Source organism: Cervus elaphus, chromosome 3 (assembly GCF_910594005.1).
Source record: "Cervus elaphus chromosome 3, mCerEla1.1, whole genome shotgun sequence".
Classification (NCBI taxonomy): Eukaryota; Metazoa; Chordata; class Mammalia; order Artiodactyla; family Cervidae; genus Cervus; species Cervus elaphus.
The window spans coordinates 42,279,867-42,303,861 of record NC_057817.1 but is presented as its reverse complement, the minus strand read 5'-3'; the positions used below and the strand labels follow the sequence as shown (position 1 = coordinate 42,303,861).

Genomic DNA, 23,995 nt, shown 5'->3' with positions numbered 1-23,995 from the left:
TTTCAAGCTGAGTGACAGGCAGACCCAGAACAACAGTGAGTGAACCAACGCCTCTGTGATTTCACAGGAGGGGCAAATTAGAGTGGAAGAGAAAATCTTTAAATATGTAAACCCATCTGGGTAAATTCTCTGTTAATTACAATTTGATGGCTCAAACTATGTCTCTTGTTTCCTGATGTGTTGGCATTGGTTTGCTGTTTCTGAACTAGATACTTCATGTTGGTGGTTGGACTGTATGCTGCTAACCAAGACCAGTTCTACCTGTTGTCTGCCCACATCTCTGAACGGATCATTGTAAGGGTAAGTGCGGTTCTTTGACTTTTCAGGATCCCATGTGTTGTTGTTGTTGTTTTTTCCCCTCTAAGAAGACTTTACATATTCAGTGGAATGCATGGAGTATGCAGTTTCTCAATTGCCAGTGATGACAAAGATAATGATAGTAATAGCAGACACTGCTATTTTAGTTTTTACATTGTGGTTCTCAGCCAGAACTTTTGTTTCCCGTGGGTCATTTGGCAATGTCTGCAAACAGTTTTGGTTGTTACACCTAGGGGAGCTATTGGCATCTAGTGGGTTAAGGCCAGGGATGCTGCTCAACACGTTATGATGCCCAGGACAGCCTCCGCAACAGAGTTACTCCTCCTCAAATGTCAGCAGTGCCGTAGTTGAGAAGCCCCGGTTTTTACAGTATGTTGTAGGCACTGGGATACATAATTTCTATAGGATATCATTCTACATTGTTTCACGTTTACATTACATTCTTTACACCCAGAGGAACTAAGGCTTAAGAGGGAGACAAAGTCATCCGTGGGCACAAAGCTAGTAGGTAAATGATGGAGCCTGGGTTATAACCCAGTTCCCTCTGACCCCAAAGCCCACAGGGTGGGGCAATAGGCAGGAAGGCATCCCATGGCCCAGAGTGATTGGTGACCCCAGGGGCTTCTAGGCTGCTGCCCAGAGCATAGTAACGGCTCAGCGCGCTTTGCTGAATGAATGATTGGTCACAGCTCTGGCCGGGAGTCTTGGCAGCCACAGAAACACAAAGCTATTGGCAGCTGCAGCGGTGTGCGGCCAGGCTGGCCAGCACGGGGAATGCCAGGGCCATGAGGGAGCAGGTAACCACAGGCCTGGCAGCCCTGGCGGGGCTGTTGGGTGATGGCTCTTTGGAGTGCCACAGGGGGACGTGCACACTCCAGTAGGGAAGCTAGTTCACAGCGGGGCTCGCCCACTGACCTGGCTGTTAAACTCAGGCCTGGGGACAAGAGCTGCCCATTTGGGGAAGTGAGTCTTCCACAGCTCGCCTTGAGCTGTTCTCAAACAAAGGGCCCTCTGTGTCATTCTTTCAGTCAATAAAAAATAACAAGCCATCTATTAGTGGAACTCTTGAAACTACATCTCAGAGTTTTATTGGAAGTAAAGTAATGATGGAAATGAAGTAAAACACTGGTGTGTCCAGATGTCCCTGGGTGAGGCCGGCTGTGTGCCCGCCAGCACGCATACGCGGACTGTGTTTCTGTGGGGCCTGATCTAAGCTTCGGCAAAACAGCCTCCTCTGGGGCAAAGGCAGGTGGGACCCCTCCTTAGGTCATGAGCCAAGGGCAGAGGTTCCGGCCTGTACCTCAGCCAGGGTCGGGGTGGTCTTTGACACCTCACCTGCTGTCATCTGGAATTGCTTTGGTGTGCTAATAAATGTGATTTAAAGTCAAGTCTGGAAACCTAGGTTGCTTGTTTTTTCTGATTCCTCACAGGAAGGAGCAAATTCAGGCAATGACTTTCTTTTTAACTGGGGTAGATCGGGTACCAGGAAACTGCTGCTTTGAGTGGTGACATTCATGCTTAAGTCAGGCAGTCTGCTAGTCACCTGCGTACTTTAAATAATTTACCTGGTGTTGAGATTTCTCCATTTCCTGCTGACAGCCCCTGCAAAGCTCTGCTTAGGCTGCCGTGCAAGTCTCCACAGCAGCAAAGTGAGAGGGGAACATGGCTGGACATGCTGTTCCCAGAACTCTCTGCTAATGGGCTCTTTCTTGTACCCAAAGTTCAGTGAAAATTTAACTCATGATGATGACCCTGAGAAGTCCAAAGTTTCTGTAATGCATGTTAAGTATGACTATTGAAAAAATTATGTGTAGTATAGACTGGATGTCATATTATTCACTAAGTTTTTATTTTTTAAAAATGAGTGTGTTCTATATTCAATGGCTTTCTTCTAGCCATAATTTTTGGTTAAAGAGAATACCCTATTCTATATGTATGCTGGGTAACACAAGGGTTACCCTAACAACAATGAGAAAAAAAATGATAGTAATAATGTCTTTCCCTCACACTGGAAATATCTTACTGAGATTATTTTGTTTTAACCCCAAATGCAGAGTGAAAATGAATGCAGACTTTTGCATTTATTTAAGCATATAATGTTTAAACCAACTAAGAGAAAAACTGAATTTAAGAAATGGCATTATTGTTTGAATCAGTGAGTTTTAGAGAGCACGTTTCCTGCCCCTGAGATTCTAGAGGGTGTTAAACAGGTATATGTACCATGGGTTGAGCAGAGGGCAGACCAGCCTATATTCTACAAAAAAGCCAGATATGCCCTCTTGTGCCAAGGCCTGGGTCTGTTAGTTCGAGTTCTAGAATGAAGGAAGAAAAATGTGACAAAGATAAGACCTGACCACATTATATGGAGACCTGCAAATTGCATTTAGCAAATCCAGATTCATTTTGAGAACTGAGTCATTTTTCCCCGTAGCAGAAATTAACATAAGGGTGAATGTATGGAGGAAGGTTGGGCTTCCCAGATGGCTCAGATGGTAAAGAATCCACCCGCAATGCAGGACACCTGAGTTTGATCCCTGGGTTGGGAAGATCCCCTGGAGGAGGGCATGGCAACCCACTCCAGTATTCTTGCCTGCTGAATCCCCATGGACAGAGGAGCCTGGTGGGCTACAGTCATTGGTGTTGCAGAGCTGGACACGACTGAGTGACTAAGCAAAGCACACACAGCCTGAAGACTGGAGTAGATGAATTTCAGGCCTCAAGGTGGGCGGTGGGGGTGTTTCAGGAGACCAAGCTCTTCAGAATTCTCTGAGGGGAGAGAAACAGGGGCAGGATCCAGCAATTGTTCATCCAGATTGTCAATCAAAACAGCTTTGGAAAGATATTTTGGTCCCATACTGTAAATTGACCAATTTAATGGAAATTAAAGCTCACTCCAAAGAACAGATTTGTTTCCCAGCTCTTTGTTTTGGGGAGCATTCCCCAGCAGAGCTCCTTCGATTCTCCTTGTTAATGGCTAGACTTTCCTTCAGCTCCATTCTTCTCCTAAAACACATAATTAAACCTGGTTGGAAGGGCTATGTTGCGAGCAGGAGGGATGATCAGTTTTGTCTGCCTTTCAAAGACACGCCAGGGTTTCCTAGTTTTGAAAACCATTAATTTATTCCAGCTTATTTTTCCAGAAGAATAAAAATGGGCAGGTCCCCCCTAGTTCTCTTTTATTGCTCTGCAACCACAGTGCCACAAGGTGGGAAACCCACACGCAGGATCGGGAAAGACAAGAGAAAGAATGCAGATGCAAGGATGGTGAGGGATGGGGGGAGAACAGAGTCACTCCAGGTACCATCTCTGTTTTCCCTGGCCCGTGCCCATTTCTGACCACAAACCTCCCTTCCCTTCCCCTACACACTCGACCTGCACACACACACACACCTCTTCTGAAGTTCAGCTGAAGTTTTATTTACACAAAGGAATCAGTGGGTAGAGCAATGTCTGTCTCACTGTGCAGTTGGAGTTCAACAGAACAGTCTGCTAACTATAGAAGGGGTAACTCATGAGCCCTTTCATAGTGGTATGGAACTAGTGTATGACATAAAGAAGTTATTCTTAAACTATGTTGAGAATAAGAATCCCCTGGAGAGCTGGTGGAAACACGGATGCCTGGGTCCCACCTCCACAATTTTTGGTTTAGTAGGTTGGAGATGTCTGAGAACATGCACTTCTTTTTTTCTAATTTATCTTTTAAAATTTATTTTTAATTTTACAGTTGCTTTACAATGTTGTGTTGGTTTCTGGGGACAGCTATGTGAATCAGCCATGAGTACACATATGTCTCCTCCCCCTTCAACCTCCTTCTCACGCCCCATGCCATCCCACCCTCCTAGGCTGTCTCAGAGCACCGGGTTGAGCTCCCTGTGTTGTAGAGCAACTTCCCACTCACTTCAGTTCAGTTCAGTTACTCAGTCATGTCTGACTCTTTGCGACCCCATGGACCACAGCACGCCAGGCTTCCCTGTCCATCACCAACTCCCGGAGCTTGCTCAAACTCATGTCCGTTGAGTCGGTGATGCCATCCAACCGTCTCATCTTCTGTCGTTCTCTTCGCCTCCTGCCTTCAATCCTTCCCAGCATCAGGGTCTTTTCTAAAAAGTCAGTTCTTTGCATCAGGTGGCCAAAGTATTCGAGCTTCAGCTTCAGCATCAGTCCTTCCAATTACTATTCAGGGCTGATTTCCTTTAGGATTGACATGTTTGATCTCCTTGCAGTCCAAGGGACTCTCACTAGCTTCCCGCTAGCCATCTATTTTACAGATGGTAATGAATATGTTTCAGTGCTACTCTCTCAAGATTATGCATTTCTAACAAGCTTCCAGGGGATGCTGACACTGCTGGCCTCTGGACCACACTTTGAGTAGTGCTGGTAGATCGCATCTCTAGGCCCATTTTCGATAGACCTTTCAAAAGGTACAAGAACGAGTTTCTTGCCTTCCTCAGCTCAAGCTTTCGTATTATGCTCTTTGGCTGCTCTTTAGAAGCACAAACTGATAAAGCAAAGAAATCCAGCTTTCCTTTCCAAACTTTGCTACTAGTGATGGTTCCCATCCCAAGCATCTGCAGGGGGCGCCATTTCCATTGTATTCTCTGTGGAGGGAGCTCCCTCCTAATTGTGTAGCTCTGCAGATGCTACTGAGGGGACAGATTGATTACAGGTTGAATGGTGCTTACTATGCCCAGCAGATTGTATTGAGCATGAATCTGAGACCATTCATCCTCATTTTTACAAAGTGTTCATGCATACATGATTTCAGTTAACTCCCACAACCCCATAAGATAGGTAAAGACATTATTATCTGTATTCTTCAGAGGAGAAAACTGGTAGAGGGAGGTTAATTAAGTGGCCCAAAGTCACACAGTCAGTTTGTGTCACAACATAGAATAAAATGTTCAGGTCATCCCTAAATATGTAAGGCTGTGGGATAAATAATAAAAGTATTCTGTAAACTTTATTTTGGCATTTGATAGCAATCAACCACTATTGGGCCACATCTGAGCACAAATTCATGATTACAGAATGTTTTTCTGTGGTTCCACTTCAGTTTGCTTTGATACATTAACACTCCTGTTACTAGAGAAGGGAAATAAGTTCACAGATTTTATAATAAAATTCTCCATTAGTAAAGAGTCTGCCTGCAATGCAGAAGACCTAGGTTTGATCCCTGGGTCAGGAAGAATCCCCAGGGAAGGAAATGGCTACCCACTCCAATATTCTTACCTGGAGAATTCCATGGACAGAGGAGTCTGGCAGGCTGCAGTCCACGGGGTCGCAAAGAGTCAGGTACAACTGAACACACACATTACTGAGGAGGAATCCTCTTCAAGGCTCTGTATTTTAAACCTTGTAGATCTATGGACCATTCCAAAATGATTTGAATATGTTTTAGGAATTTGAGTTTTCATTTGGTGAAAGCCAAGTGAGATTCTTGTAATTGTTCCCCCCAAATTGAACCTACTTATATCTGCTCTTCCAGTACTATCAAGTTACCACCAGGATAATAATTATCCCAGAGCTCATTAAGAAAAAGAAAATCCATCACCGTCCTGTTTTGTTTCCTTGAAGTGGCTCATTATGTTCATAGTAGAGGAAAATACATCAGCATTTTATATGGCATACCTTTGGATTTAGTTGACTGCTCACTATAAAAGGATTTGAGTCAAAGCCAAATTGCCATTCACAACCAAGGAGGCTCTGGGGACCTTGCAGAAAAGCTCTTTGTTCAAGTGAATTCACACAAAATACTGTTCAAAGTTGTCGCTGTATATTCTTTCCCTGCTTTTGTCTATGTGGTGTCAATGGTTGAGTCTTCCAAGCAGATCAAGGTTCAGACAGGTGGGAATGAAACTGGAAGCGGAAGACACCTGAATTTCCTAACTGAACCCAAACTTAGCAATAAACTTTGAGATTTCTTTTAATTATTATTTGTAAATTAGTAGCACATGACTATGGTAAAGACATTCAAATAATACCAAGAGAGCAGGTAGAGAAGGATAGGTCATAATTTTAAAAACATTATTTTGTTGTGAGGATTTTGATGGATTCATTGATTCCCCACTCAAAGATATGTGGAAATATGGGACTTTCCTTGTGGCCCAGTGGCTAACACTCCACGCTTTCAATGCAGGGGGCCCAGGGTTCAATCCCCAGGCAGAGAACTAGAGTCCACATGTCACAACAAAAGATCCTGAATGCCACAACTAAGACCCAGCGCAGCCAAACATATAAATAAATTGTTTTTGAAAAGCTATGTGGAAATATGTTCACTGGCTACAGGGAAATGGGGCAGAGGGAAAGCAGTACAGTAGAAAATTATTTGGCAAAAAATTTTTATATAACAATAAAACCTCCAAAACTTTCTCTAGTCTAATAGATCCACTTGGATTTTCCTTGAAGACTGCATTCAGCCAGGGCTGCTTCTATGCAATACCACACAAAAGTCAAAGTTAGAATCATTATTTAATAATCAAAGGAAGTATAATTGCAACTCTAGAACTTACTAGATTTGTGACCTTGGGAAATAGGCTTATTCTTTTAGAGTCTCAGTATCAGTAAAAGAAAGATAAGGGTCTTATCTCATGGAATTGGGGCGTGGATTAGCACTCAGCAAATATAGCTGTTATAATGCTTCCTTCAGTATAATCTGTGCTTAGGGAAAAGCTGAGGTGTATGAATTATGCTTGTATTGTCATTTGTTTGTCGACTGTATATGAAATCATAAACATGAAGGTGATTTGAAACCATAAAAGGGCTAGCTAAATGCAAGGGCTTTTAAAAATCATCTGAGCTTTAATAAACGTAATATTTTCTGACATAATATTCTGGTTTTAAATCATTATTATTATTCTCCCTAAAAAGATACTCACTTTGAGGTTTTTTTCTTCTTCCTTATCATCCACCTACTATAACTGACACATTTTTAGTTCCATGTTGAAACCGGATGTTGCAAACCATGACAGGCTGAGCCCCTGCAGGTGGAGGTGGGGGCGGGGGTCTGTGGAGGATATAGAGCATTTAAAGGAGACTTCCTTGTTCTCCTGGGGCTGCAATTATTAGAATATGTCAGAATGTCCCATCTGACAAATGATTCTCAAGTGAAAGACTTAGCTAACATTCTGCTTTCCTTTGAGGAATAAAGCAATCATTTGTTCCTATGTCCATAACTTTAATTGCAATGTATTTATGTATTTTTTTTCCAGGCCTCCAACCCTGGGCAATTTGAAAATGACATTGATGCATTATGGCAGCGAGGACAAGTTCCAGAGTCTGTCGTTTGTCACGGGCGAGTGGGCATAAACACAGATGCACCGGACGAAGCCCTGGTTGTCTGTGGCAACATGAAAGTGATGGGGTCGATTATGCATCCCTCTGACAGCCGGGCAAAGCAGAATGTCCAGGAGGTGAGCAGGGGGCAGACCTTGGACACCTCCTCTGACACCCAAATCAGGAGTTCTGGGCTCTCCTGGCCTCTGACACGCTGGGCACGAGGCATCTCTCCACGTCACCTGCTGGCATGAGATAAACATGGCTCTTAACAATTATGAGTGCTGGAGTCGTTAGGTGTCTCTGCTGAAACTATAATGCAGTTCCTACCCGAGAGGATGCATTTACCTCCCAGGAGTAGTGGGCCATGGCAGCGTGACACTGGCTTCACAAGCAAGAAGTCTCCCAGTTATTTTCCACAGGCTGCTGCTTTTCTGTTGTCAACCACTGGAGCTTGCCTTCCTTTCCATCTCCACCCTTCTATCTCCCTGTTCATCTTCTGAGCACTGTTTTAGGTCCGTTCTTGCTCATATTTCCCCTGGGCCTTCCACCTTCTTCCTCCCAGAGTCCCTGGTGCCAGGCCTGCCAGCCACTGTCTTCCCTGCTCAGCATCCTTCTGAGAACACTTAGAGAAACTTCACCTCCTCAGTCCTCACTCAGGCAACCCCATCATCCCGTTTCCAGGTCAAGACTTTTTCCCTCTGTAATGAGGCATGCGTGCCTTATAAACATCAGAAATCAGGCCTTCAAAGCAGGAGGCTACTTGTCCACTTTGGGCTTGCCTGGATAAAAATGCCTAATCTCACTGAAATGCCAGTGTCTTTATCTATAAGGTAGAGATGATGCTTCTCTGCCTAACCCCACTGAGTCTTTTATAATTTTTAACCCATGGAGACAATAAGTCTCTGAATCATCTTGGAAAGTCACAAATGCTATGAAGACCTAAGGGGTCAGGATGAAGATGCCAGGTCATGCCAACCTTAATTTTGTTTCCCATTCACAGCTTCTGCCCCTTCCCCACCTTCTCACACATACTGCATCTCCTGTAAACATTTTTGAGGCAGTTGCAGAATGGTGCTTTTAAATCTCCTTTCCGTATTCTTTCTCAGTTAATAGGAGACTTAATTTGTAAATCATTGGCCATGCTTCCAGACTGCATTCCTTTCCCAGTGCAGATCTGCACTGGTTTTTCTAAAGTAGCCAAGGAATGTCCTTGCTGGCTGAGAGAATCCCAGAGAAAGGCTGTAATTGTAGACTTTTATACTGATTGCAAAGTTGCGGTTCATGTTAGAAGAGATGTGACCTACTAGCCGGATGGGAACTCTCAGGGTTGGGAGGTTCTCATACACATTTCCAGATACCAACCTTAGATACCATGCTTCTGCCTTTTAGAAAGAGATGAACTGTCTGTGCTTCAGATTACACCAACTCAAACTCACCCTTGCAACTGGCTCTACAATCCCCCACCAGGCCTTATCTAAATGTAAGCGGAAGATGACAAGTGAGGAGGGTCCTCCATAATCCCTCCTACTACCATTTACCAAATGTCTTCATCGAATGATGTTCCTTGGTTTGACAAAAACATATTGTCTTAAAATAACAAGGTTCCCTGGAACTTCTCAAGTCCCTCTAGGAAGCTTCTCCATAAAGTGCAAAGCCACCCAATCAAGGCTCTAGATGAGACGTTCCTGTGTCCCCTTCCTGCCCAGAGCAGCAGGAGGAAAGAAAGAAAAGCAAATCCCTGGTTAGAAGGCTAGTTTGAGTCCTGATTCTGGTACCTCCTTGCCCAGTAACTTTGGCCCAGACCTGCTCTATGCCTCTGTTTATTATTCTGTGAGCGGGGAATACCCATATTCATTTCACTCACGTTAAAGGATTTTTCTAATCTCATATACGGGAAACATTTTTTAGATGTATACAGCTAAGCAGATATAAATGGATATTACTATTATTGACATAAAAATGAAAGTTTATATACATAATCCATCCATTATTTCACATTAATATTTTTGTTTTTCATAAGTCTATCCACACTTATAAAGTACACGTTTCTAGAAATCTTGTCTACCTCATTCGCCATTTATTACAGACAAGAGAGATGATGGTAATGTTGATGATGGTGGCTTACAGACATGTGAACTTCATCTTCACCTCTCCCTGACTCAATTTTCCCAACTTTTAAAAGGAAGGCCATCCTTCCAAACATGCCGGGAAGTGAAGCTTGGTTGACTTGATTGCAAGCATAGGACTGGAGGCTTTTTCCCATTCTTTAAGGAGGCGTGATAACCAGAGCTGCCTTCTGGATTAGCTTCTGTGAAACAACTGCTGTGGCTACACCTGTGGCTGGTGCTGTGATGGGGGACAAATGTCAACGGCTGAGCGCCTGACTCCAAGTCTCCTCACTCCAGGCAGTGGGGAGGGGGCCTTGCAGATAATACGCACACAGCTCCCTGTGTGGAGAGGCCTGGAGGAGATTTCTGGGACTCGTGTGGACTCACATCCAAGACACAGAGACGATAAAGCAGATGTGACTGAAGCTGGCAAAACAAAAGCTCTGGAAAATGAGATCAGCCTCTGTGAAGAGCAGTTTTACTTACCCAGACACGGTGTTTACTGAGGCGATAATAACCTGGAGATGAAACACAGCTTTTACAAAGGAAACTGAGCAAAATTAGGGTGGCCAGGGTATGCTGAGAACCAAAGGGGCATGAAGAACAGCAAGGTCAATGCAAAAAAAATAAAATAAGGAAGTTGAACATTGAATGCATCAGTCAAATGTTGTGGTAAAGGCTGAAAATAAGGCGGCAAAGGGCTAAACAAGAAAAGCCAGGAAAAAAAAAATCAGTTAAGGCGAAATGGTCTAGACCATTTCAGTTGGTCTAGCACAATGGTCTAGACCATTTCTCCCAACAGCACCAGCAGTGTGCTAGTTAAAGACAAAAGTGTGATGAGCTCAAGAAAGCCAAACGTGCAAAGTCTCCCTTCAGGGCCATGAGCCAAGTCAGAAGTTCAGGGTGAGCTGGTGCCATTCAGCTGCTCCGGATGGGAGACTGATAGCCTGGGCTGCGGGCCATGTGTAATGAGATCTCCCTCCCTAAACAGACTGGAGTCCACGGTCTGCGATGTCTTCTCCGCGGTACAATGCTTGAGTTAATGATATGGAAACCTTGAGTGTGAGATAGCATGACAGAGACAACCATTTGCATTCACAGTCAAAACTTTCCAAAACTGCTGTGGGCAAGATCGGGCGCCCAGGTTCACTCACTAGGCTCTTACTCAACACATACCAGTGAGCAAGGCATGGGGTTGAATGGTGGCCTTGGTACAGTTCCTGGCAGCGGATTCCAAGGAGGCACAGCCCTTGTCTCTAGGGGTTTCCCTGGGCCAACTGTACATGGCACAGGGAACATGCAACTCAAGCTGTTTATATTTAGCTTTGGAAAGTCTACAATCCAGCATTAGAAATCACGAAAACATTTTCTTAGATAAAGATTGTTCTAGAAGGTGTCTAGCTCTCCAAGTCAACCCTTAAAATTTTCTTTGGCCAAAAATCTGTCTGAAATACAATGGTAGTAGTCCTAGTGAATCTAATTGCTATGTCCGGGAATATGTCTTCGGGGAAAACGAAGTCAAGAATCCCACTTAGACAGCAGGAGTTATTTTCCCTCTGTGTATCCTGGACAGTTGGCATGAGGGCACATTCTCCTCTGGTTTCCCTCTGCAACAAAGAAACTGACGCTGCCTCTGCTTTGCTCTCTGATGGGCCATCATGCAGGAACCAAGGGGACAATGAGAAGTAGGCAAAGTGGGCACAGGTCTCCCAAGAGAGTAGGGAGCGGGGGCCAGGGCAGGGCCTGGCTAATGGGCTCCTGATTGACCCTGCCTTCAATTCTGTTAGTGTCAGTGACGGTTCTGCCATTTCACTACCTCCATTCTTCCGTTCCTTCTTTTCTTCATTCAAAGTCTGGGTGCCTGTTACCTGTCAGACACTGTGCCAGGCGCTCTGCAGGTTCTTAGATGGTCAAGATACAGGTCTCAGCCTCAGGGAAGGAACTTTCATGAAAATTTAAGCTCCAAATAAGAACTACTCCTTGAATCTTCAGGGCTTGGCATAGTATCTGGCACATAGTAGCTACTCATTTTATATTGTTGAATGAAGTGGCTCACAGTGGCATGTACACACAGGGCAATATGAGACTCTGACTGCTTCATCTGGGTATGGCTGGCAAGGCTCTCCTTGCTCTGGCCTTGAGCCTTACAGTCTAGACACATCGAACTCTGCATTCGGTCGTGCAGACATAATTCAGGGGATTTGCTGCCTCAGGACTTGGCTTATGGTGTTCTTTCTGCCCAGCATCCCTGTCTTATTCTTACCCTTTCCACTCCCTTCCCTAGCTGACATCTGTCTTTGACTAATTTCTATCTTTTTTTATTTACTTATTTGGCTGCACCAGGTCTTAGCTGTGGCATGAGAAATCTTAGTTTCAGCATGCAGGATCCAATTCCCAGACCAGGTATCAAATCTGGGCTCCCTACATTGAGAGCGTAGAGTCTCAGGCCCTGGACCACCAGCAAAGTCCCACTCCTATCTTAAAGTTTTTAATTTATTTAATAAATATTACTTAAGCACCTACTACATGCAAGGAATTGTTCTAGAAATTGGTGATATGGTGACGAATCGAAAACCATGGGCTCAAATACATCCTCACCCTCATAAGGGTATCTATTCAATAGAAGAAGACAGTAAAGGTGACTTACTAGTTGTTTGGTGATGAATTGATTAATGCGGGCATGTAAGGCAGAGGGAGCCTTCCTAGTCTTGGAGGTCAAACAATGCTTCTCTGGTGAAGGGGTGTTTTAAATAGGGGACGTGGAGGTAGAGGAGCAGGAAGGAAGAGCTTCTGAGGCAGGAAATGCCCTGAGCAAAGGTCTTGATCTTATGGAGGGGCAGAGTGTGTTTGAGAAATAAGCCAAGATCTCTGTTGGGCTTCACCATCACTGTTAAGCCCTTTTTCACAGTCCCCTGAGAATGCTTTAGGTACCTCCTTGGAGTTGATGGGATTCTCTTTTCATAACTCCATCTGCACCTGCGTTTTTCACATTGTAATATAATCTTATGGGATGAGTCTGTCTGGACCATGAACTTTAAAAGAGCAATCATTTTGAAGTTCCAACACTTAGTGTAGTTACCTGCTATGTCAAAGGTGATTGGCGAATATTAGTCAAATGAAGCAGTGAATGAATGAGTTGAACTAAGCTTTTGATGACAGCAGTGATCAAAACAGCTGTGAGCTCCCTGACAAGTACCTGAAGTAAAGTTAGTCCGTTTATCCAGTTAAGCACCAAGTCACAACTTCTGATACCAGCCAAATGGATGAACAGAGAGCCTTTCTGATATTGGAAGAATTTTCCTGCTCACAGAGTGAGTGCAGGGAGGAGTTAAGGGCCAAAGCAGGGACTTCTTAAAACAACAGAAAAGCATTTCTAGTTGTTCCAACATATAGATGATGTCCAGGTGCTATATTTTTAATTGCCAAGAGATGCTGGTTTCATAATCCAGTTTTGTTCCCTAAAAGAAAATTTAGGGACCCACATAGTACTGCCAACTTTTTAACTTGTCAAATTAGGTCATTAAAAAAATTGATCATGCTATTACTATGAATTCATTTTTTAAAAACTCCAATTGAAAAAGAAACCTTTGAATCAGCACATTTAGCCCTAGGAAAATTCCACTATGTTGCTTTATTGTTATCATTTTGCTGGCGCCCATGAAATTTATTTTGAGCAATTTGCATTGACAGTTGGGAGTGTTTGAACTACTTCTATAAGAGTGGTCGGCTCAGAGGAGGACCCCTGGTTAGGGTGGTCTAGGAGAGAAGTCATCTGTAGGAAGGAACCCTGAATTTTGAGGGACCTGCTGGTGGGTCATCTGGGTGTGCAAACTGCCCCTTGAAGAAATTTTCTCCAGCAAGATGTCCACCAGAAATTCAATGATATATTATATACCCATTCTTCAAATGTTGTTACGTGAAGTAAGCACTGCTCTTTTAATTTATAAATACAAGGTTGGCCTGTATTTGTTGGGTGATTATACCACGTGATCATTTGGAAATGATACCTTGCCATCTTGGACAGCACTTGTTTCTCTCCAAGGTCAGCCAGCTCCATTCTCAAAAAGATGGTTTAACTCTCAGCAGAGAGAAGTGAGGCCAGAGTAGTGTATGAGGGAGCTTTTGCCCTGTAATTTATTTAAATTTGATTTAGTTTTGGCTCTGCTGGGTCTTCCCTGCTGCACGGGTTTTTCTCTAGTTGCGGCAAGCAGGGCCTGCTCTCTAGTTGCAGTGTGTGGACTTCCTATTGCGGTGGCTTCTCTTGTAGTGGAAGCACAGACTCTAGGGCACTCGGGTTTCAGCAGCTGCCGCACGTGGGCTCAGAAGTTGCATTCCCAGGATCTAGAGCATGGGCTCAGTGGTTGTAGTAAAGGAGCTCAGTTGCTCCATAGCATGTGGGATCCTCCCCCATGAGGAATCGAACCCGTGTCTCCTGCATTGGTAAGTGGAATGTTTACCAATGAGCCACCAGGGAAGTCCTTTATTTTTTTTTTAAATGTTTTTCCCTGTAATTTAGCCATTTAATTCTGGCTCATTTTATAAACTAGTGGATGGAAGTCACTGACATGAATTTTGAAACTTTTGCTTCTTGGAGGAGAAAAACATAAATTTCTCTTCAAATAGTTTGGGCAAAAGGAAAGGACAGTCCCACTGCCAACATTCTTTGTCTCTCTGGGTCACTCTGAGCCTTAATTTGAATAACAAACATTTAAGCGTGTGAAATCTGCTCTTTAATTCCATTAGGTTGACACAAATGAACAGCTGAGAAGAATAGCCCAAATGAGGATTGTTGAATATGACTACAAGCCTGAATTTGCGTCTGCAATGGGAATAAACACTGCCCATCAGACAGGTACACACACAAACTCCCTTCTTGATTTTATGTGGTCGACTATTCAAGTTTTAATTCCCACTTCATCTGGAGGCTGTATGTCCATAGCTCTTGACAGCATCCTGTCATTCTAACATGTCCCCTGTGCAAGCTATCATCACCAGAACAGGGAAGGTTAAAGAAATTGCTGTGTCATCTTTACTCAACAACACTCCCACCCCAGCTCCTGCAGCCCAAGGTACTGGTGGACGATTCTGAAATGCGTTGTTTCTCTTCCCCAGAGTCCTCTTGCTCATGGGATGAGGGCTGAGGGGCAGATGGCAGAGCAAACTGTAAGCAGCCCTGGACAGCCTCCGGGTAGAGGGGGAAGGTGGCCGGGCAGGTGGGTCCAGTCAGAGGAAAGGCAGAGTGGTGTCTATACTCCAGTCCAGGAATTCTAAAGAAACAAGGACCATTTAGGGGTCAGAGTGCACCTGCAGGAAGAGAGAAAATCAAGCTCCAGCCTTACGTCTATGTACAGGGATTTTAAGGCACTTATTCTTTCCAATTTTTGGCTCAGAGTCTCAAGAAAGAGTGGAGAAAACAACACTCCCACTTTTTAAAAAATTAATTTATTTTTAAATTGAAGGATAAATGCTTTACAAAATTGCATTGGTTTCTGCCAAACATCAACATGAATCAGTCACAGGTATACATATTTTAATGTTAGAGTGGTTCTGGGATCCAAATTCCTCCTTTGCTTCAAATGCCTTGTAGATCAAAGCCAACACTGAGAAGGGATAACTATCTGTTTGCAAAGCCATCCTGTTTGCCGTTCCCATTCTGGGAAAGGTCTTTTCCTGACGAAACCTGATGGAGTGTTTGTGTCTAGGAATGATCGCCCAGGAGGTGCAAGAGATCCTGCCCAGAGCTGTGAGGGAGGTCGGCGATGTCACCTGTGAAAACGGAGAGACGTTGGAGAACTTCCTCATGGTGGATAAGGTAACCCCTGCACAGATAGCTCCCCACAGTGAACCCCCTTCTGTGGCCAGATCATTCCATGTTGGATAGTCACTGTGTCCTGAATATCCAACCAGGAAATGGGACAGTAAAAAGAATTCTTCATTGAGCTGTAGAGTAAGCAGGTATTAATTGTCCCGCACTGGTCGTAGGGACCAAAAAAGAAGTCACATTAGGGAAAAGGGGGAAAGACCACAAAACAACACTGGAAACCGTGGATCTTATCCGAAGAGCAGTGGCTCTGGGAAAGTCCACTCACCCGGATTGCCTTTCAAACAAGGACCAAACATCATGAGAAATAGTGACAGCCCATTTTGATTAGACTTTGTCTTGAAAAAAGAGACTAAACCTTGCGAACGTGTCATTTCTCTCACATGATACCTTTTAAGTTGTAATTAACACAGTGTGCTCCTCCCTAGAATGATTGAAGACTGAATGGAATGTTGAATTTTTTTTTTCTTTTTTGAGCATAGGTTTTCAACAAAACTGTAAGTTTGACTTTCACAGCACAATCGTAAAGTGGGTCATTTTTACAAAGATATTCATGCGCTTCATCTTTTTTTCCCAAGGGCCTGTCGAAACTCTTTGATATTTAAATCATTCTCTCTCTCCTTTTTTTCACATCATTCTCTTGTGAAGGAATGTCACCGCCCTTGTAGATTTGTTCCTCTTCCCGTGTTAAGGAGTCTGCCATTTCCTCACTAGCTGATGCCTCCGTTATGATTGGAGGGGTTCTCCCAGATCACGTCTGCTAATTCCGTGAAATCCTGCGTCTTTTGCAAGGTTTGCACATTCACTCTGTAGCTGATTTGCTTTCCATCGCATTATTATATTTGATGCTGGAGGGAAGGCTGATTGACATAGGGATTTCATGGTAGTCAGAAGAGATGTTTGAGTGAAGACTAATTTGCAATTTGTCAGCTCATCGGGGCAGTGCTTCAAAAACTTCAAAGTGAACATGAATCAGTGGGGGCATTATTAAAATGCAGGTTTTGGTTCAGTCAGAACAGGGTGAGACCCAAGATCCTGCATTTCTAAACAGCCTCCAGGTAAAACCAATTTTGCCAGTCCTGCGGATCAGCAAGACACTTGGAGTAGCCAGGTAGGCCCTTTCAGTCTTCCACCGACAAGCTCTTAGACAACAATCACTTAGATAACAGCATCAGATGGCCTCTTCACTGGGCAGCAAGGGCCGAGTAGTAGAAGTTGAGTTGTTAATACTTCCTCCTGCCTCCGATCCCCTGGAGAAGGGCATGGCAACCCACTCCAGTATTCTTGCCTGGAGGATCCCATGGACAGAGGAGCCTGGTGGGCTACAGTCCGTGGGATGGCAAAGAGCTGGACACGACTAAGCAACTAACACTTTGAATTTCACTTTCCTGCCTCCTAGGACCACATCCTCCACAGGAGAAATTCTTCAGGCTCTCAGACCTAGGCTATGTTCAGTTGAGAGGTGTTATCATCAGAAATGTATTTGAAGAAATTAAAAAAAAATATTTTGGTCATACCACATAGCTTGTGGCATCTTAGTTCCCCGACCTGGGATTGAACTTGGGGCCCCTGAGAGCACCGAATCCTAACCACTGGACCAGCAGGGAGTTACCCAGAAATTTATTTTTAATAATAAAAACAGCACTAAATTTTTTATATAATTTACTTAAAATCCAAGCTATTTTATATATAAAATAAAATGTTATAAAATAGATTTTAAAATATAATAAAATATAAAATATATTCAGAGGTATTGTATGGAATTTTCCAGGCAAGAATACTGGAGCAGATTGCCCTTTCTTCCTCCAGGTGATCTTCCTGACTTGTATCTCCTGCACTGGCAGGAAGTTTCTTTACCACTATGCCACCTGGGAAGCCATTAAAAATAAATTAAAATATAAAATATACTTAGAGGTATATGTAAAATAAAGTCACCCTCGCACTCTTGCATTTTCAAGCTTCCTGGGGTGAGAGACAGAGCAGAAGCCCAACTGTCAGCCTCAGGGTCCTGGGAGTATGTCACCAGACTGCCAGGGTGGGGGCTCTTGGGGTCTTATCTGGTAGCAGCTGTCTCACTTCTGTCTCCAGCCCTTCCCTGGAACATTCAGGAAAGAGATTTCTATGTTACCTGTGTGGGTAGCACCTGCTGAGGACCTTAGGACTGTCACTGTTTAGCAAAAATTTCTTCGGGTTTTTCTTGTAAGATGGTATGGAAAAACCCGAACGAACGTTTTGGACAACCTAATAGTTCTCCCTCTGGCCTAGTATTTTCCCGTTCCCAGATGAGTTGAATGGAGACAGTCAAGAAGATTAGCAGTGCTGCGGGCCAACACCCCACTTCCCCTGGGGAAGCTATACCCCAAGTTCATTGCTAGGAAACCAAGCCCAGAATCCTAGGAAAGTGGGGGGTGGCATTCCTATTCCAAGCAGCCAGGTTCACTTATCACCTGAAAAGCCATCCATGCCAAGGGGGCACTCAGTTTATAAATAATTAGAACTGACAAGAGTCCAGAAAGGAAAAGAGATGATTCTCTTAGGAAGAGGACCTTGTCGTGATATGGTCTATGGCAACATCACCAAGGCCACAGTCATTTACAGCATCTGTGACACCAAGAGCTGATGAACATCCCCACACTCTGAAGCCCGACTTTCTTCTTTGACTCCCTTCTGAGGACAGACTTGAATTGCTGGTTTAAACCTCAACACTCTGGAATATCCCTCTTCTACATTATAAGTTCATCCCCAAATATCCTTTGTAGTGAAGTAGCACAGGGTGACGTGAGAGGTCCCCTCCATGTACCAGGAGGAAGGAAGCCCTTTGGAATTGGGGGCAAAGAATTTTGCATAAATAAACCTTGTTTAACTAAACCTGAATTAGTTACTTGTTCACTTTTTTCTGTCCCTAACCCAAATCTCTCTGCCTTGTCGCTTCTTCACAAATTTATTATTTCTTTGTCTAACAAGTTTAGAAGTTTGCTGCTCTGGTCATGTTTTCAGGTCTTCATTCTCTTATGAAATTGCCCATGCATATGGAAGAATTCCTGGAGAAGGAAATGGCAACCTACTCCAGTATTCTTGCCTGGAGAATCCCACGGACAGAGGAGCCTGACAGGCTACAGTCCACGAGATTGCATTAAGTAAAATATGCATGCATTTCTCATGTTAAAAAAAAAAAAAGGCATAGGGTATGTGATTCCTATTGTCCGCACTCTTTCTTTTTTTCTAAAGTTTTTTTTTTTTTTTTGATGTGGACTATTTTCAAAGTCTTTATTGAATTTGTTACAATATTGCTTTTGTTTTATGTTTTGGCTCTTTGGCTGCAAGGCATGTGGGATCTTAGTTCCCTGACCAGAGATTGAACCCACACCCCCTGCACTTTCTAAAAGGCAAAGTCTTAACCACTAGACTGCCAGGGAAGTACTTCCAGGCTCTCTTAACTGTGCGATGAGAAAGACGTACAGACAGACTCTTGCTTTCCTGGACTCCTCCCTATTCGTGTGAGCACCATGGCAACCTCTCTTGCTTTGTCCAGGCCTGTTTGTTGTCAAGACCTTCGCTAGCACTTCCTGGGCTTTGTGTGTTATAATAATAGGTGGAGATCCAATTAAGATACAAGTCTCTTCCTCTGCACTCCCTTTCTCTTCTCTTTTATAAAGAAATTCTCACTGAAGCTAAAATGCAAACTAGAACCTGGAAATGTTGAAATGTTGTGCTCCGTGACTGCTATATCATTTCCACCTGGACTTTGCAACTTGCAGCTGAAATAGGAAAGAGAATTCTGGATCTTTATTTACAGATTGTCCATACAACCAACCAAAGTTGGAGATTAGGGATGTCAGCCAAAGTTGATGTAAGCCCCTCTTCTTTCTCTTCTTCCTTTTTTTTTTTTTTTTGTTTTACATATGAGTTTCACATTTTTTAAAAAATGTGGACCATTTTTTAAAATCTTTATTGAATTTGTTGTAACATTGATTTTGTTTCATTTATGTTTTTTTTTTTGGCCATGATGCATGTGGGATGTTAGCTCCCCAACCAGGGATTGAACTCACATCCCTTGCATTGGAAGGTGAATCTTAACTACTAGATGGCCAGGGAAATACCCTTTCTCTCCTTACAGGAGAGATGTCCTTGTGAGATAAACATCTAGGGTGACGTGCTGCTTCTCAAAATTTATCATGGTTTGGGTGGCTCAGTGAGAGCTCAGCCATGGGAGATGGGGTGAGAGGACTTGGGGTTCATACTGAGAGCAAGGGAGCCTTAGAGTGGACACCATAGTCTCCTGAGCTAGACTACTGGGGCTCTGCCTTTTGGCTTGCTCATCTTTCTCTTTACTTGTCAACTTTTAAAATTTGTTTCTGTGATTATTTGGGAACAACTGGTTCCATTTCTTGAGCCTTACTATTAGGAATAGTTGGTATAAGAAAAATGTCCACAATAAATGTAACAACTGCCTTAAAGGAATTCACAACAGAGTCTATATGAAGATGAGGTTCATCTTATGAATCACCAGTTCTTGAACAATCTGTGTGTGTTTTTAAGACTGCGTTAGAAGCCATCCTGCCATAACTCAGTTTGTGGCCACTTTTTCTCTTTGATTCTATTTTTCCTGCAACTGTAAGGTGCCAAGAGTTGTCTGTTTGAGTCCTGCAAAGATAAACAACCCTTGGTTCTTGTCTTCAAGTAGCTGTCAGTCTAAGCAGGGTGATGTGGCAGGTACACAAGAAATAAAGCTCTAAGTTAAAACCTGAGATGTAATGGATCTGTGGAATGCATAGATGAAGTGTTACATCAGTTCATAGGAAGGAGAGGGGCTTCCTGGAGGCCAGGCAGGGTTTCTCAGATGGAAGGGAAGTGACGAGACTGAGTGTGGCCATGCGGAGAAGGGGATCATAAGGGCCCCCAAACCTTCCTTTTTCTCATCCACAGTATCCATTTGACACCCAGTCCTGCTGTTCTTACTTTGGCACTATCTCGTGTATGTCAGCTCCCTTCTTTATTCTGTTTTTCTCCTTGGCTATCATAGCAACCCTGTAACTGACCTACTAGACGCCAAGAGAATCATTTTCCTTAAAAACAAAACAAAACAAATATCTCATCTATAATCCCCCTTTTCCGTTGTTGACTCTTCACTGGTTTATGATTACAACCCTCCACAATCTGGATGGAATCTTCCCTTTCTAACTCATTTCCTAACACTCACACCCCTCAGCTGCCGAACACCCTCTGAATGAGCTGAGACCTTCAGAATCTGATGTATCTGCACACACACGCATGTCTTCTTCCCAGCTCCTCCCCACCAGCCTTTTTTCTGCTCCATACAGTCCACGTTTTATTTCTGCCTTGGAGGTGTTCTGTGGACTGTTCTCTGCCCTAAAGACCCTCTCTTCAGATGATCTCATCATTTGGATCGCAAAGCAAGACCTTCCCTGACCACCTTGGCTAAAAGAGTCTCCGCAGTGCTCAGCTTCACTTTCTTTCTAAGATCCAGGGCCGCTGTGAGGGTGCAGAGCGCCTTGGCGATGAGTTGAAAAGGGCGCTCCCTCTAGCTGGTGCAGATCTCATGCTTCCGCTCAGCGGGGCCTCTAACTCAGGATACACGGCAAACTTGCTCCCAGCATCCTGGACACTTCTGTCCCTATCTGACATGAGCTCGTTTATTTGCCTACTTGTTCTTTGCCAAGCTCCCTGGGTGGTTGTATGGGAGCAAATCTTTCTATATTTTTCCAAACTCTATCTCTAATACTTTCTATGTGGTATTAACCCCAGGCTTAGGGGACTGTAGGGTTTTGAGAAATCTTGGGTGATTGAGTTAATGCATTCCATGGTGCCTGGATTGCTCCTGTCTACACACGGCCTTAGGCCTGTGGATAGACATCTTCTAGAGTATTTGTCGCATTGTGTTATCCTTCTTTTTTCTGTTCAGTGTCTCCTCCACTGGACTAAGAGTTCTTCAAGGTCAGGAATGTGCCTCATCGATCCCGTGTGTGTGTGTTGTATATGCGTGTGTGTTCAGTTTATTTATTTGTTTTTGGCCGTGTTAGGTCTTCCTTGTGCTGTGTGAGCTTCTCTTGCTGTGGCTCACAGGCTCTAGAGTGTCCAGGCTCAGTAGTTGTGAGATCAGCAGTTGAGGCGTGCAGGCTTAGTTGCCCCATGGCATGTGGGATCTTGGTATCCCCGCCAGTGGTCGACCCTGTATCCCCTGCGTTGGAAGGTGAATCCTTAGCCATTGGACTGCAAGGTAAGTCCCCATCCCGTGTTGTTTAAAACAGTATCTGATACCTTGTGGGTTCTCAATAAGACTTTGTTTATATCAATGCACACGTTTTTGAATCGCAGTGAATAGAAGAGATGTGGTTCTGTTCACATAAAGGAGTCAGAAGGAGAAGTGTTTTTCTGGGGGAAAAGATGAGTTCAATTTCGAGTTTGGGAAGCCAGCTGAACTTTCAGATGAAGACATACAGAGGTGACTGGGAGTATAGAACGTGAGCGAGCCACTGGGGGGTCGAGGGGGAGCTGCAGACAGGGGTGAAGGTATTAATTCATAAGGAAAAGGTTATGGTCACAGGTCACAGATGGCAAGACTGTGGCGAAGTCTAGCCTGCAGACATTTTTCCCTCAGGATGTTTAAGAAATTTTCAAATTCATTGCCTGCTTTTAAAAATTAGGATGGAAATTTCCTGGCGGTTCAGTGGTTAGGACTCAGAACTCCCACTGCAGGGGACATGGGTTCAATACCTGGCCAGGGAACTAAGATCCTGCATGCCAAAAAATATAAACGAATAAATAAAATTAGGAGATCTTCACACAAATTTCAGGTTTCTGGCTCCCTTGATATCAGATCTGGGAATGTGGTTTTAAGGAGTGCCACCCCTCCGCCCTGCCCCATCCCAGAGGGGCTTCAGCGCCCTCACACCTCTGCTTTCTGTTACCTGCCTGGCCCTGCAGGGTCTTGATATTGGATGAGAAGCACAGAAGAATAAAGGCAACTTCCAAGAGGGCCTTTAGGGGACAGAGAGGCCCTTGGGAAGGCTGAAGGATTGGGCAAGGTAGGGGGAGAATGTGGGACAACACAGTGTCAAAAAACCAGATGGGCAGAGAGGATGGATAAGGAAATAAGGAGGAGATGGGAAGAAAATGAACCTTATCAAAATCTCTTTGATTTTGATGATTAAAAATTCATTGATAGTATATGGCACACTAGTTTAAGAGCATGAATTTCAGCATCAAATAAAACTTTGTCCCAAACTTGACTCAGCGAGTTTGGAGAATTATAAGGTCACCTTTAAAACAAATTGTTTTATTCTTTACAGTTTTGGAGTGAACTAACTTTAGTATGATGAGTTAATCACTCACCTTAATCACTTTCTCCCAATGAAGCAGTTGTTTTCATAAGCAATTTGTTTTTTTTAAAGTAAATCTTCTTAGGACCGCAACTTTTGAGTCTGCAACACAGTATAACATGATAAGTGGTTCCTTCTCCAGGGGATCTTCCTGACCTAGGGATCGAACCTGGGTCTCTTGCTTTGCAGGCACATTCTTTATCATCTGAGTCACCAGGGTAGCTTGATAAATGGTTAACTGTTAATTTTTTTTACAGATGCCACTATTTGGGGTGTCTCTGAAATGATTTATGTTTTTTAATGTGTGACAAGTATTATTTTTCATTTTTAAATATAGAAAAACTGAGTTTAAAATTATAAGTTACACTTCTTATAACCAGCCTGGAATCTAAATGGGACTTTGAAAGGTCTTACTCAGCAGTTAGTTTAAAAGTCCCTTCTTTTCTCATCAAGAGAGGAGTAGAATTCATTCCTTAGTTGCAGTGATGTTTCCCATAGGAGTTAGTATACCCTGTTGCACTCACTGATTGACTTGACTCCAAGCCAAATGATTAAAGCTCATATGCTATTGCAAACAACTCTGGATATTTTAAAAACTGGCCACTTGTCTGTTGATTATCTTTTTTAAAAAAGTTATTTATTTGGCACAGGTCTTAGTTGTGGTGAGTGGGATCTTTAGTTGTGGCATGTGAACTCTTAGTTGCAGCATGTGGGATCTAGTTCTCTGACCAGGGATCGAACCTGGGCCCCCTACATTGGGAGCACAGTCTTAGCCACTGGACCACTAGGGAAATCCATGTAGATCATCTTCTTTCCCAGGAGCTCTTTACACTGGAAGCAGGGAGAAAATTCTCTTGTTTCTAAATTTTAGAGAGAAATATGCCATGTACTAAGCTTCCCTGATGGCTCAGAAAGTAAAAAATCTGCCTGTAATGCAGGAAACTCAGGTTCAACCCCTGGGTTAGGAAGATGCCCTGGAGAATGGAATGGCTACCCATTCAAGTATTCTTGCCTGGAGAATTCCATGGACAGAGGAGCTATAGTCCATGGGGTTGCAAAGAGTTAGGCATAATTGAGTGACTAACACACACAGACACACACACCCAAGACATTTGTTTTCTTGGAAAGTTTCT

At 43.6% G+C, this 23,995-nt stretch overlaps 1 protein-coding gene across 1 annotated transcript in view; it reads left to right on the top strand.

The window, feature by feature from the left end:
* The window catches only part of MYRFL (myelin regulatory factor like), a 121,203-nt gene that overhangs the window by 63,044 nt on the left and 34,164 nt on the right, over nt 1-23,995 (top strand). Inside the window, exons 10-13 of the mRNA XM_043879096.1 lie at nt 210-300; nt 7,527-7,727; nt 14,445-14,553; nt 15,404-15,513. Coding sequence (XP_043735031.1) covers nt 210-300; nt 7,527-7,727; nt 14,445-14,553; nt 15,404-15,513 — 511 coding nt within the window. The remainder of the gene's footprint in view (nt 1-209; nt 301-7,526; nt 7,728-14,444; nt 14,554-15,403; nt 15,514-23,995) is intronic.